The sequence below is a fragment of the Chiloscyllium plagiosum genome, unplaced genomic scaffold, assembly GCF_037043375.1.
Source record: "Chiloscyllium plagiosum isolate Xiang-an unplaced genomic scaffold, Cpla_swu_hap1 HiC_scaffold_37, whole genome shotgun sequence".
Classification (NCBI taxonomy): Eukaryota; Metazoa; Chordata; class Chondrichthyes; order Orectolobiformes; family Hemiscylliidae; genus Chiloscyllium; species Chiloscyllium plagiosum.
In genome coordinates this window covers 34,068,588-34,082,427 of record NW_028270175.1, presented here as the reverse complement: position 1 = coordinate 34,082,427, position 13,840 = coordinate 34,068,588, and the positions used below count along the sequence as shown (strand labels likewise).

The 13,840-nt window shown below is 38.3% G+C and overlaps 1 protein-coding gene across 3 annotated transcripts in view; it reads right to left on the bottom strand.

Annotated features, from left to right (window-relative positions):
• Positions 1 to 13,840, bottom strand: part of mtor (mechanistic target of rapamycin kinase) — a 387,814-nt gene that overhangs the window by 346,082 nt on the left and 27,892 nt on the right. For all 3 annotated transcript variants that reach the window (XM_043675588.2, XM_087980582.1, XM_087980583.1), the window contains exons 2-7: positions 7,765 to 7,918; positions 6,538 to 6,646; positions 5,367 to 5,599; positions 3,286 to 3,486; positions 2,078 to 2,212; positions 718 to 993 (exon numbers count right to left, since the gene is read on the bottom strand). In XM_043675588.2, the coding sequence (XP_043531523.1) occupies positions 718 to 993; positions 2,078 to 2,212; positions 3,286 to 3,486; positions 5,367 to 5,599; positions 6,538 to 6,646; positions 7,765 to 7,884 (1,074 nt within the window). In that variant the 5' untranslated portion in view covers positions 7,885 to 7,918. The remainder of the gene's footprint in view (positions 1 to 717; positions 994 to 2,077; positions 2,213 to 3,285; positions 3,487 to 5,366; positions 5,600 to 6,537; positions 6,647 to 7,764; positions 7,919 to 13,840) is intronic.

Here is a 13,840-nt window from a genome sequence, read left to right as displayed (position 1 = left end):
ATCTACTTCTCAAGTCTGTTACCTAAGTCTGCCAGATCCTGTCTTTCTTTCTTTGCATATAGCTTCCCACAGTTCACAAATTTATAACTTACATTTAAATTGAAAACAAAAACATTTAGTTTCTGGATTTTAAAAACAAATCTTATAAAGTAAATTGATGCAATTGACAGAGAATTCAGAGAAAAAGTGTACTTACCCGGAATCCACTGCCTGAAAAAGATGGTGAACGCAGCTGGAAAGTTCGAACAATATTTTTTTGATAAAAAATGTCAAATAAATAAAATATTCAGAATAGGAACAGACCATTAACCTCAAATATATCTGAAGGAAAGTTTATAGGATATGGGGTTAAAATTGAGTAAAATTGATTAAGATTACTATCCAAAGAGACAGCATTGGCATGAAGTGCCAAGTGATCTCCTTCTGAGCTGTGTGATTCTACTAAGACTTTCACTAGCTAAACTACAGTGAAGGTTCCATGTCTTCAACCAAGCACATTGAGCATAAAAAACAAAAAAAAAATGCTGTCAAGAAAGTACTGGCAGCCTAATGCTATATTGCAGAAAAACACAAAGCCAGTTACACAGTGTTGCCAGTGCTAAAAGCCCATGTAAACAATCAGTGTGTTCCACATACAGTTGATTAAAATTGTATATGTGAAACATATATAGTCAGGAAGGTATAATAAAAAGCTAGTATTAAGCAAAATATTGCTACCTGTTCAAACCGTACTTCCATGTGTTCACGGCAGTACCTGCTTTCCACCAAAGTTGGCTTAGATGGAGCAGGTGTTGTTCCAAATACCGTAATGCCCTGTGGTGTATTGTATCCAAGAAGTCCGAATAGTGCATTTGATTGTTGGGGCTGTGCAGACTGGAAACTTGTGAAGGATGTAATGTGACGGGGTTTAGCCCCAAATCCCATCAACTCCTTGCAGTACTTATCATGTACTAACTGCTGTTGGGTAATGTCCTCCATCTCCTCACGCAAGCGCTTCATTAAAAATAAAAGAAAGTTAAAACTGTATTCAAAAGGCTATACACACAATGATGAAATTTGACTCAAACTCTTATACCAAAAAGCCACACAACAGGCAAGATTTATATCAATCTGAACTTTTAAGATGACATTCTAAATTCCAGCTTCACTCGAGTTTTAAAGAAACCTTTTCAGTCCTTGCCTACATTGCTTGTGAAATATATTTAAATATAGAAAGAGATTAATTAATACTTGATAAAACAAAACCAATCAGCAAATCTGTGGGCAGGACAGGTGAAAGAAATATTTAGGTGGTGGAGCGAGCAACTTGAACACCCTTTCACGGCCTGGTTTTCCAAACACTAGAAACAAATGCAGCAGTGAATCCAATTTACACATCCAATTAACTTGCATCTTTCAACTGTGGGATACTACAATACCCATTGCCATAATTAAAAACTCAAGAAGGGCAGATCAAGATCAATGTAAATGCTTTCATGGCGTCAGGGGTGGGGTCGGGGAGGGGATAAAAAGCTTAAAAATGTACGTTCTTCGAGACCAAAGATATTAAAATGAACAAACCAAATAGTTATTCAGTAACTATTTGAATCTATAAACCATCATATTTAAAATATTTTACAATGAAAAGTAATCTATTGAATCTATAAAGTAGAACAGCAACTGTCATGATTAGGTACTGTTTGACAATTACCATTAGCTTGTTACCATTACCATTCGAAGTGTTCAGTCAATGCTGAACTAATCACATAAGTTTAAATCCTATCCATGTAACATTCAAAGAACAAGACCTACAGATTGCTAATTTTTGCCAAAATAATTAAGGGAAGTTTCCAGAAAGCATGCAACCACAAACATACACTGCATTGGAATCACAGCTAGCAGTGGTACAACTTGGTGTGAAGAAATCCTGTTTATCGCTCACACAAGGCACTCCTCACAAAACTACTTCATAAATTTCAGAAATAGTCTCTTGTAGTAAAATTCCAGCATTTCCACCTAACTGGCATTTCAATAGTACTTCAGAGACATGTAATAGAGGTATTCTCAGTAACTGGTACAAAATTTATCCCGAACCTACCTCTCCCTCCATGCTGCTTATTCGGATCAGTTCATTTAAAATAAGCAAAGCACCATGTATACGATCGTCACGATTCATGCCTTTCTCTTTAGCTAAAGTTTCATCAAAACCCTTCTCAGCCTCTTCAAAGGTTTGCTAGACATAAAACATCAAAAATTATTTTGAATCAATAGCCTCTAAATTTTATAAAGTGAGCTATCTGGACAGAAAAGTGAAGAAAGGAATTTGCAGTTTATGGTCAATTAAACGACTAAAGCTATTTTCCATTGGGTTTGAACAAACTTAATAGTTAACTATTACTAAAAGTGTAGTTACCAATGTGCTGACCCTTCACCCTAGAGTGCAAGGGATGCATTGTGTACACTGGATGTAACTCTGCAATTTTGCAGGAAGAGGTTTTCTAGTTCTAATTCTTCTAGCTTTCTAAAGGATTTTACATGGATGTAAGAGACTTTTTAAAAAAAGAGGCAACATTTTAGTATCATTAACCTAACCCAGAAACACAGAAGTCAATTTTGGCAACCTCAGCAGCACAACAAAGCCAAGCTAATGCAGTACACAATTAATTGTTAAAGGTGAGTAGCCAAATACAATTAAGTCTATTCTGTATGTTTAATCACATGACTTGCCAATGCTTCAGCCATTAGTCAGTTAACACATCATTTTTATGAAACACTGTGTTCTTATACTATTTGAAAAGAAAAAGACTCATTATCAGCAAGCAGGTCTTTTTTCTCCCAATTGTCAATATTTTCATATCTGGTAAAGTGAACTGAAAAAGAAAACTATGGGAAAAATCAATGTATCAAATTCAAATTTTAAATGTCCCAACTATTTTCTTCCCTTTTGGATTGCATGCAACAATGTCCTGGAGATTAATTTTCATTTTTAATCCTGGAGGGTTGGCAATCCTAATTAAAGCTGATGCTATCCTGGTTTGTAAGGTCAGCAATTCAAAATTTTATGAACCCTAAAGGCATGCTTGAAAACAGTCATTTGTATCATTCTGAATATCTGGCAACCAGGAAATGGCCAGGGACTGGAACTAGCTAATCATTCTGATAGAAACCCAGTAAAGTCTTGATGGGCAAAAAGGTCTCCTTCTGATTCACAAAGGGAAAATTTCAAGCAGACTGGAAGAGAACTTCCCATTTGTTTTTATTTTGACTTGCCAATAATGTGTTGATAGCAACTATCCAATCACTTACCCTGTACCACTGGGGCTTCTGCATTTCTTTGGTCTCCCTCTGAGTAGTAAGAATTAGACAAGCACGCAAGGCAGCAACAGCACCTTCCCTTATGGCCTGCTTGGAGTCCCAGACTGCATAGAATATATTGTCAAAAAAAGCCTGCACTTGTTGGAAGAAAAATGTTGGTGCGCTAACAGCCAATTCCCGCAACACCAAAACCTGAAACAAAACATTTTCATTGCATTAAATGCCAAACCAAACATTCAAAAGAAAAGCATAAGGCTCTTTGAAAACCAACCCAAACATCACAAAGAAGTAGTATTCTTGAAACCAAGTACATATAAGGAAGCTCACTTCCTAAAGATACCCATTTTATATATAGCAAAGTATTTCAAAATTATACATGCATTGACAAGAAAAACATATTTCTTGTTCTCTATCTTGTGCAAATGTTCTTTTTCTGAAATTGGAAAAATAAATCTTAACAAAATATATTCTTTACCATCACGAACTTACACCTCATAATTCAACTTTTCCCACTTGATCATTTGAAGTTCAGAGTGCTTCAATGTTTGATAAATAGCAAACACACTTTCTGGGTAATAGCTTAATAATTTTACCCAGTCTCTAGCCAAACCAAAACAGAAAAATCCTACTTTTGAAATTGATCCAAGCTGTGTCAGGTGTTGTGGAGGATACAATTGCCACAACTGTCCTCAATACCATTGTGGGAGGGCAGAACAGAAGGACTAACAAATGAATTGAGTAAAGTCTTCTGAAGCTAACTTTCTAGCAACTCTTGTGGTCAGGTAATGACAGCAACAGATACAACTGCGGTGCTTCAATGGTCAAATACCTACCATCATTCACTATTCCCAAACATTGTACACTGTCGTTGTGCAAGGTAACAAACAAATGTCAGTACCCATGAAACCATACCTCAGTATAAATACTACTTTTGGGGAAGAGACAGAAAAGTTAGGGGTACAGTAAAACACTTAAATAGAATAAATTAATATTCTTTAAACAAGAAGTGTAGAAAAAGGCTCAGTGGTGCTCTGTTATTGAGCATCAGGTTAGTACAACCTCATCCAACAGTGAAAAGTTTAAGAGTTCACATCACGTCAGACCAAAACATGCAAAAAAGGTTGTCAGTTTTATGCAGTTCAGTTCATGTTAGTCCTTATGGAGGTCAACATTATTGGAGGTACCATCCTTTGGATGGAAGTTAAATTGAAATCTGCGTCCTAGTGACTCTGATGGATTCAATGACAATTCTGAAAATATAGTTTCATTCTAGCCCAACCAATGTTCCTTCCAACAACACAAAAAAAAACGATAAGATTTCATAAACAATGTATGTTTTAAGTTCAAGAATGGTGTCATATATTCATTGTAATTTGTTGCACGTGAATTACTTTAGATATCTGCATTTATACAATATCGGTCTCTCAAAAAGTAGCCTTTTTTGTTAACTGGAAACAGATTGTTTCTCCAAAGAAAACTGCTCCACTCCACCCCAAATTAGTTTTAAACCATACAACTCAGTTAAAAACAGCAATAAAAAGTTGCTTTATGAGAAATGAATCAGATCTGCTGATTTTATGATTGAAGTTTAGGTTATTTAATTTTAAACATCTAACATGTTTCAAGTTTTGTTATTTGTATGAAAACTGGCAAGTTAATACACTGTTTGAAACTAAACAACCAATATAAGTATTTGCACTGTATGCACTCAGGAGATCGTATTCTATCATTTCTGCATCTCAATTTGCTTTAAGATCTGAAATCTCTACTAATTCCATGTCAGAAAATGTTCCACACTTGGGGCTGTACTGTATTTGTAATGCACCAATTAAAGGGAATTGACTTTCTCACATGGAAGGGAAGGTTTTTAAAATAATAAGTTTGCATTGATAACTTCTCAAAGTTTGCAAGATATTCATTTTAATATGATCAGTGAAATTAAATTAAACTAAACTTGCAAAATGAGCTTTCATGTGTGAGTAATGAACAAATTCTCCCTTCTAGACCTCCAACAAATAAGACATATTCTTTGATATACTCGTGTTGAAAATCAACTCCAAGACAAGACTTACAGCAGCATGTCGTCTTCCCTCATTACGATCCGCTCCTAACCATTCAAGTGCACGTTTGACTTCAAATTCAACATATTCAGCTGTAAAGGTATCACCAGCCATGGAAAGGCGGCCCATTGCTTTTGAAGCCATTTCCATAACAACAGGATCACTGGAGGGGAGCAGGTTACGCAAGTAATTGGCAAAGCGTGTAATTCGGGTGGCATTTCCTCCTTCAACTCCAATCAGACTCACTGCATTGGGAATAAAAGAAAGCTTTCCACATCAACTATAAGCAAGAAAGAGAGATTTGTGCAGCAAACATAGAACACAATAATTTGTTTAAAAATTTATACTTCACTCATGTCTGTAATATAGTATAATTACTGAATCAACAAAAAAAAAAGAAGAAAATGTATTATTTCACTCTAGTTTAATTAGAATACACAGAATAATTTGTTTCAAACTTACTGAATTACCTAGGTAAAAACAATGACTGCAGACGCTGGAAACCAGATTCTGGATTAGTGGTACTGGAAGAGCACAGCAGTTTTCGAAGCTCCTTGGATGCATTACTGAATTACCTGTTCTGTGATTAGCCATTCAAAAGTAAATAACTAAATTTTAAATCATTCAATAAGTATGACTTCTCAACCTGTGCTACATGCATCCTTAAATGCTTCCTACCCAGAAATTATTTCAAAATCAAATTGGTATTGAGGAAAGTAAACTTGCATAGCTAAAGATTACAGCAAAGGACAGGGCTGACTGGATTGCTCTCATGTGTCAGCATAGACGTGATGGGGTGATTGGACTCCTAAGTTGCAATAAGTAACTGCTCGGACAAATGCAGTACTTTTCAGAAATCCATCATCACTCACAGAATAAACACAATAAAAAGGTCTCAAATCAATTTAACACTGCGCTTGATGTTCAAGAAAAATTTAGGAACATAAACCACTTGAGATTTGCAGAGCAAATAGACTATATCTTGCTGCTTTCTCATGAATGTAACTTGATGCATCCTTTCAGCTGATATACTATTAAGTGCACTAATCATTCTAAAACAGAATGATTTTGAGTGTTAGGATGAAATATGAAAAATTACATATTCTTACATACATTTTGAACACAAGACGACATGCTATAGTACAGCCAGCTTTTATTTCTCTTTTTCTTATGCTGCACATACCAATTGCCAAGATTCCTCCTTTCCTTTCATTCACATCGGAACTGGAAACAAGTTCAAAAATATGGTGGTTCAATTCATCGTAGAAAGAAGTGACTTCCTCTTGGTTGACCTTGAGGGATACATATTAAAATCTCTTAATAAAATTGTGTAATTTATATTGAAAGGAAAATAAAGAAGATTAACAGAACATAAAAACCCAAGGGCACTGCAATTTATCTTAGTTCGATACACTGAAATCACAAGACAACAGGTTGTCTGACACAGTCTGTCTATATTGATGCTTTTGTAGTTGACCTAATTCCATTTACCTGTTAAATCCCAATATCCCTTTATTTCAGCAACTAGCAAGGTCATCCTTAAATATCTTGTGGTGAAATGCACTGGACAATGGCTAATGCATGCGATTTTGGCTGAAAGTTGAAAGCATTAGCTTACATTTTACCCAATTTTTAATTCAGGTTTGTACATAAATGGAACAAGGTAGAGAAAGATATGGAGCAAAAAGCAGACTGGATATCAATTGGCCAACACAAAACAACAGCAGGACATAAAGAACTTAAACCTTCTCAAGTCACAGAACATTGTGATATAAACTCAAAGAAAAAACAAGTGGCATCCTATAAAAGGAATATACTAACTGGATTTGAATTCATGACTCATATTTTCTTATTCTATTAAATAATTTTAACGCATTAAATCAGCATTATCAGAGACCAATTACAATTGAGTAATTTGAATATTTCAAACCAATAAAGCTTTGCAATTCAGAGCCCAGGTGTCCCTGGAGAAGGAGCACGCAGTGTCCACCAACACCCTCGAGATTTTCAGGGAAAGGTGGGCACCACAAGGAGTGATGCCCCTTCAACTCTATTTTGATTTACTCCCTGCTCTCCCCTTCACTGTTTGATGATGCAGCATTGCCCTCTGAGAAGGGCACTGCAGGTCACTGGCCACCTGGGTGTCTCCTTTCTTCCTGGTGGTGGAAATTGAATAAAGATTTATACACCTGTTGTCTTTCACGGTGTTTCACACCTGCACACACACAACATGGCTGCTGGGGAAAATAGAAGCACTACCGCAGTTAGGCGGTAGCGTGGGTGCTTTATAGAAGAGAAAAACATTTAACCAGGAGATTTAGAGTCTCCTCAGTTTAGAGCACTAAAATAAAACAAAATAAAGCTTCACAATTCCCTTTGACTAGTTTTAAGTTTTACTATTTGACTGTACCTCACGAAGTTCAGTGGTGACATAATGCTGCAAGTCCTTAGCAGCTTTAGCCCGAGTTTCTTCGCTCCGACTCTTCAATCCACTGACAAACTGCTGAAGGACAGATCCCACTCCTGACATAGCGTAATCTAAATAACTACAGATTCTGCAGATGCTTCAAAAGGGAAACACAAATTAGTCATTATAAAGATGCGTTTGAAAACACCACAATATTAGTCTATTATTAAAGTTAAAAGAGAGGACTTCTGCATCTATATACGAGTGTAACATGATGGTAGAGTTTGACTCTGAGGTTCCCTATGTCTCATATTTACAATTTTAAAATATATTCAGGCTGAAAACCATCAGAAAATAATTTCTGCAGATGACTGTTGGAAGTTGAAAAGGGCACTGGGGCCAACAATTTTTTCTCTGAACATTATTGCACAAGTCTGTACCTCTACATTTCATAGTAAAATAGTGGTGAAAAACTGATAATTCTTTGGACTCTTTCATTTATATCAAACAGAATGATGATAACACGGCGCCATCAGCGATATGAATGTCAAATGTCAAAAAACAAATATTGCTCAAAAAAGGTCTATCTGGCAGTATCTGTTGAATGAAATCACAGAAAACATTTTGGGTCCAGGCATGGAAATAGACCCTTGGTTCCAACTAATCCATGCCAACCATAATCCCAAACTAAACTAATCCTACTTGCCTGCACTTGGCCCATATCCCTCCAAACATTTGGGTCCAGTTTGTTAGGTATATTCAAGAGGGAGCTGGACGTGACCCTTGCAGCTAAAGGGATCATGAGGTATGGAAAGAAAGTGGGAGTGGAATACTGAAGCTGCATGATCAGTCATGAACATATTGCATGGTGGTGTAGGCTAAAAAAGCTGGATGGTCTACTCCTGCACCTATTTTCCATGTTTCCACAGAACCGACAGCAGCTAGGAATTTTTTTTTATGCAGAAGATAGGGTGGGAGAGGGCATAAGGAGTAAATAATAGAAGAAGCTACAGCCCAAAGAGAAAGAACAATTGCACAGACAAAGAAATGGATACTGGTCAGCCTTAAAAAATGAAGAGCTATTAATGGGGACTATTAGTGGTTAATAATGGGTTGGTTGTAATAGCAGACCATGCGATAACAAAGCCTGATGTGTAGGAGGTGTGGTATGAACATACAGTCATGGAGTCATACAGCATGGAAATAGACCCTTGGTTCCAACTAATCCATGCCAACCATAATCCCAAATTAAACTAATCCTACTTGCCTGCGCTTGGCCCATATCCCTCCAAACATTGGTTATTCATGTTTTAACTTTAATTTTTTTTTAAACTTTCCAACTGTACCTACATCCACCACTTCCTCTGGAAGTACATACCACATATGAACCGCTCTGTGTAATAAATGTTGTCTCATATGTCTTTTTAAAATCTTTCTCCTCTCACCTTAGAAATATGCCCTCTCATCTTGAAATCTGCACTCTAGGAAAAGACATCTGCCATTAACCCTATCAAAACACCTCATGCTTTTACAAACCTCTATGAGATCATCTCTCAATTTCCTATGCTCCAATGAAAAAGACTCAACCTTTTCAGCCTCTCCATATAAGTCAGACCACCCATTCTCAGCAACATCCTGATCAATGTCTTTTGAACCTTCTCCAGCCTAATAATATCCTTCCTACAACAGGGCAACCATAACTAGATATAGCACTCCAGAAGAGACCACACAAACAAGTAGCACTACTGTCTTACAGCACCAGGGACCTGGGTTCGATTCCAGGCTCAGGCGACTGTCTGTGTGGAGTTTGTACATTCTCCCAGTGCCTGCATGGGTTTCGCTCGGTTTGGTTTTTGGTTTCCTCCCACAGTCCAAAGTTGTGCAAGTTAGCTGATGGGTTAGGTGCATTAGTCAGGGGTAAGTGTAGAGTGATAGGTTAGGGGAATGGGTCTGGGTGGGTTACTCTTCGGAGGGTTGACGCGGGCTTGCTGGTCCTAATGGCCTATTTCCACACTGTAGGGATTCTATGATCTTTGAAAAGCCTTGTACAATCTTGACATAATGTCCCAACTACTAAACTCAAAGGTCTGAACAATGAATGCAAATGTGCTAAATGCCTTTTTAATCACCCTATCTATATGCAATGCAAATTTACATATCTGAACCCCCAGGTCTCTTTGTTTTACAATACTACCCAAGGTCCTACATTTAACTGTATAAGTCCTGCTCTAGTTTGTTGTACTAAAATGCAATACCTCGCATTTATCCAAATTAACCCTGATCCTTGAGGATCAGAGGTTGAGGGTCGACCTTGTAGAGGTTTATAAGATCATGAGGGGCATGGATAGGATAAATAGGCAAGGTCTTTTCTCTGGGTTGGGGGAGCCCAGAACTAGAGGGTATAGGTTTATGGTGAGAGGGGGAAGATATAAGAGACCTAAGGGACAACCTTTTCACGCAGAGGGTAATACCAGCGGAAGTGGTGGAGGTGGATACAATTACAGCATTTAAAAGACATCTGGATGGGTATATAAATAGGAAGGGTTTAGAGGGATATGGGCTAGGTGCTGGCAAATGGGACAAGATTAGGTTAGGTTAGGATATGTGGACTGAAGGGTCTGCTTCCATGCTGTACATCTCTATGACTCTACCTGCCACTCCTCAGCCTATTGAATTAATTGATCAAGATCTCTAAGTAATCTTAGATAACAAGATTGGTGACTACACCACAATTTTGATGTCATCCAAAATATACTAACCATGCCTTGTATATTCTAACTAAATCATTTACTTAAATGACAAACAAAAGTGCACCCAGCACCGATCTCTGTGGAACACCGCTGATCACAGGTCTCCAGGTAACAATCCTTGCAAAAAGCTGACAAGGAAGCGGAGGAGAATGTGTGTCTGGCATCCTGCTGGAGGTAGAAGTAGTGGTGGCTAATGATCCTATGAATGTAGATGCTGGTGGGATGGTAAGTGAGGACAAGGGAAACCCTATAACAGCGTGGAAGAGAAGAGATGGGATGAGGGCTGAAGAGTGAGAGATGAGTCAGTTTCTGACGGCCCTGTTGATCATGGTGCTGGGAAATCCTTGGTTGAGGAAGAAGGTAGACATTTCAGAGGTCCCCTTGTCAAACATGGAATCATCAGAACATATGTGATGGAGACAGAGGAACTGAGAGAATGGAATAGTCTTTACAGGAAGCAAGGTGTGAGGATGTATAGTCAAGGTAACAATGGGGGTCAGTGGGTTTGTAGTGCATATTGGTGGCCAGCCTATTCCCAGAAATGAAAACAGATGTCAAGAAAGGGAAGGGAGAAGTCAGAGATGGACCAGGTGAAGATGAGATCAGAGTGGAAATTGGAAGTGAAATCAATGATCATCCTACCATCATCCACATCCAGAGATCATTAGCCGCTATTTGCAGCAGGATGCCACAACTAGACACATAACCCCTTCCCCTCCAAATCAGCCTTCCGCATGGACCATTCTCTCCAGAACATTCTGGTTCAGTCCCAAAACCATGCCCACAGCCCCATGGCACTGTGCCCTGAAACTACAGAATGTGTAACACTCACCTGTTTACTTCCTCCATTCTCAGTATCCTAGAGCCCAAACATACCTTCAAGGTGAAACAGCACTTTACCTGCACTTCACTCAATCTAGTCTTCTGCATTTACTACTCTCAATATTGTCTCCTGTATGCTGGGGAAACTGAGCTTCCAGATGCCGGCCAGTTCAATACATGATTCTGTTCCCGGTTTAAATCTCTCACTCAGGCTTGCTGCAGTGCTCCAGTAAAGCTTAATGCAAGCTGGAAGAACAGCACATTTTCCACCTGGGCACTCTACAGCTACTCAATATCGAGTTCAATAATTTTAGGCTTTGAAGCACCTTTTCCCATGTCCTTACCCCAACCTCCACAAACCAGCCCTTGTTGTCACATGGTCTGCTATTACACACAACCCATTGTTAGCCACTAAATGTCACCATTTGCAACTATTCATGCTCCTAGTCTGACTGTTATCCATTCCTTAGTCTGTCCAACTGTCCTCTCTGTTTGGGTTCTATCACCACCCTATGTTTGTATAAAAAGCAACTTTTTCCCAGCTCGCATCAGTCTGAAAAAGGGCAACTGAACCTGAAATATTAACTTTGATTTCTGGCCACAGATGCTGCCAGACCTGCTATTTCCAGCAATTTCTGTTTTTGTTTCTGATTTCTAGTATCTGCAGTTCTTTTGGCTTTTTTTAAACCAATATCAATGCATCCTTTAACTCAGGAATTATTCATTATATGCCATACAAATTAGAAGTGCTAAGAATGAAAAATTATTGCATTTTCAGACTGTGAATTTTTGCTGCTTCTGTGTTTTGGGGAGGAAGGGGAAATTTAACTTTACCAGGACAAAGGTAACGACTTATACCCAAGAGACAAATAACCCACAATCAACATCATTCACTAAGCTGGCAGTTATGAAGAAATCAAACATTAGTCCGCAATTTTATTTTCTTTCATGGGATATGGGGTGAATGGCAAGGATATTTCTTGCTATATTCTTGAGGGCAATTAAAGACTGGCAATGAACCTCCATCTTGAAGCACTGCAGTACAGCTGGTACACATTTAACTACAGTGCTGTTAGGAAGGGAGTTTCTGGATCTTAGTCCAATGACAGAGAAGGAACGGTAATATAATTCATCAAGAGGATGATGTGTGGTTCGGATGGGAATTTGCAGGTAGTGGTGGCCCCAAGCACCTGCTATTCTTGTTCTTCTAGATGTTAGAAGTCATAGGTTTGAATTGCAAACTGTTAGAGTACAAAAGGAGGTCAATCAGCCCCTCGTGCCCATATGAGAAGGAATTGTTGAAGGAGTACTAGTGAGTCACTGCAGTGCACCTTGTGTATGGTGTTGCCATTGTGCAGTGACAGAGAGTCAATGTCTGAAATAATGAATGGGGTTCCAATCAAATGGATTCCTTTAGATGGTGTCTAGCTTCAAGTGTTTTTGGAGTTGGATTCATCCAGCAAAGTGGACGGTATTCCATCCCATTTCTGGCTTACGTCTTTCAGAAGTCAGCAGATGAGCAACTTGCCTCAGGATTCTCAGTCTCCGGCATGTGTCTATCCTCAGCACAAACAGTGTCGGGCTCTTTCAATATCCGGATTCAAACTCCCCCAATTAGAAAGCAAGTCATCTCACTGTTCTCATTTTCTATTCTAGGAATACATCTTCCATAACTTTAAATAACACCATCAGATCACCTCCTAACTTTTGACATCAGGTGCTTGAAATGGAACAGACAGCACCAATAAAAGGAAAAGATGTCACATCTGAGCACAAGACTGACCACAAATTGATTAATTTTATTACCTTTTCTCACCTAATACATGTTCATATATGAAAGTGTATTAAAAAAAGTAAATACTAGCATTCACATCTCCTAAATGAGTCAACTGAAATTAAAAACAAAACAAAACTCAGGACCAACCATTTTAACAAAAGTAAGTATGAGTGTATATCTGGCAAATTTCATGTTTGCTTGTTATGGTAATTCATTCAATTCTTGTATTGATGATGTTTCCATTCTCTAGTAATTCTATTCAGTGGGTGTACTTAAAATCATAATTTTATGGGTGGCTCAGTGGTTAGCACTGCTGCCAGGGACTCGGGTTTGTTTCCAGCCTCGGGTGACTTATCGGTGTGGAGTTTGCACATTCTCTTTGTGTCTGCATGGGTTTCCCCCGGGTGCTACAGTTTCTCCTACAATTGAAAGATGTGCAGGTAAGGTGGACTGGCCATGCTAAATTGCCCATCGTGTCTAGGGATGTGCAGGCTATGTTGGTTAGCCATTAGCAATGCATGGTTGCAGAGATAGGCAGGGGGCTGGGTCTGGGCAGGATGCTCTTTGGGAGGTCAATTTGGACTCAATGATTCGAATGGCCTGCTTCCACACTGTAGAGATTCTATGATTCAATATCAATGACTCCTATACACTAATATATTTAAAATTCCAGCTTCAAGTTTGCTTTTCAAAACTGGCTTGGGTATAAAATTTACTCTTGAAGAGAATA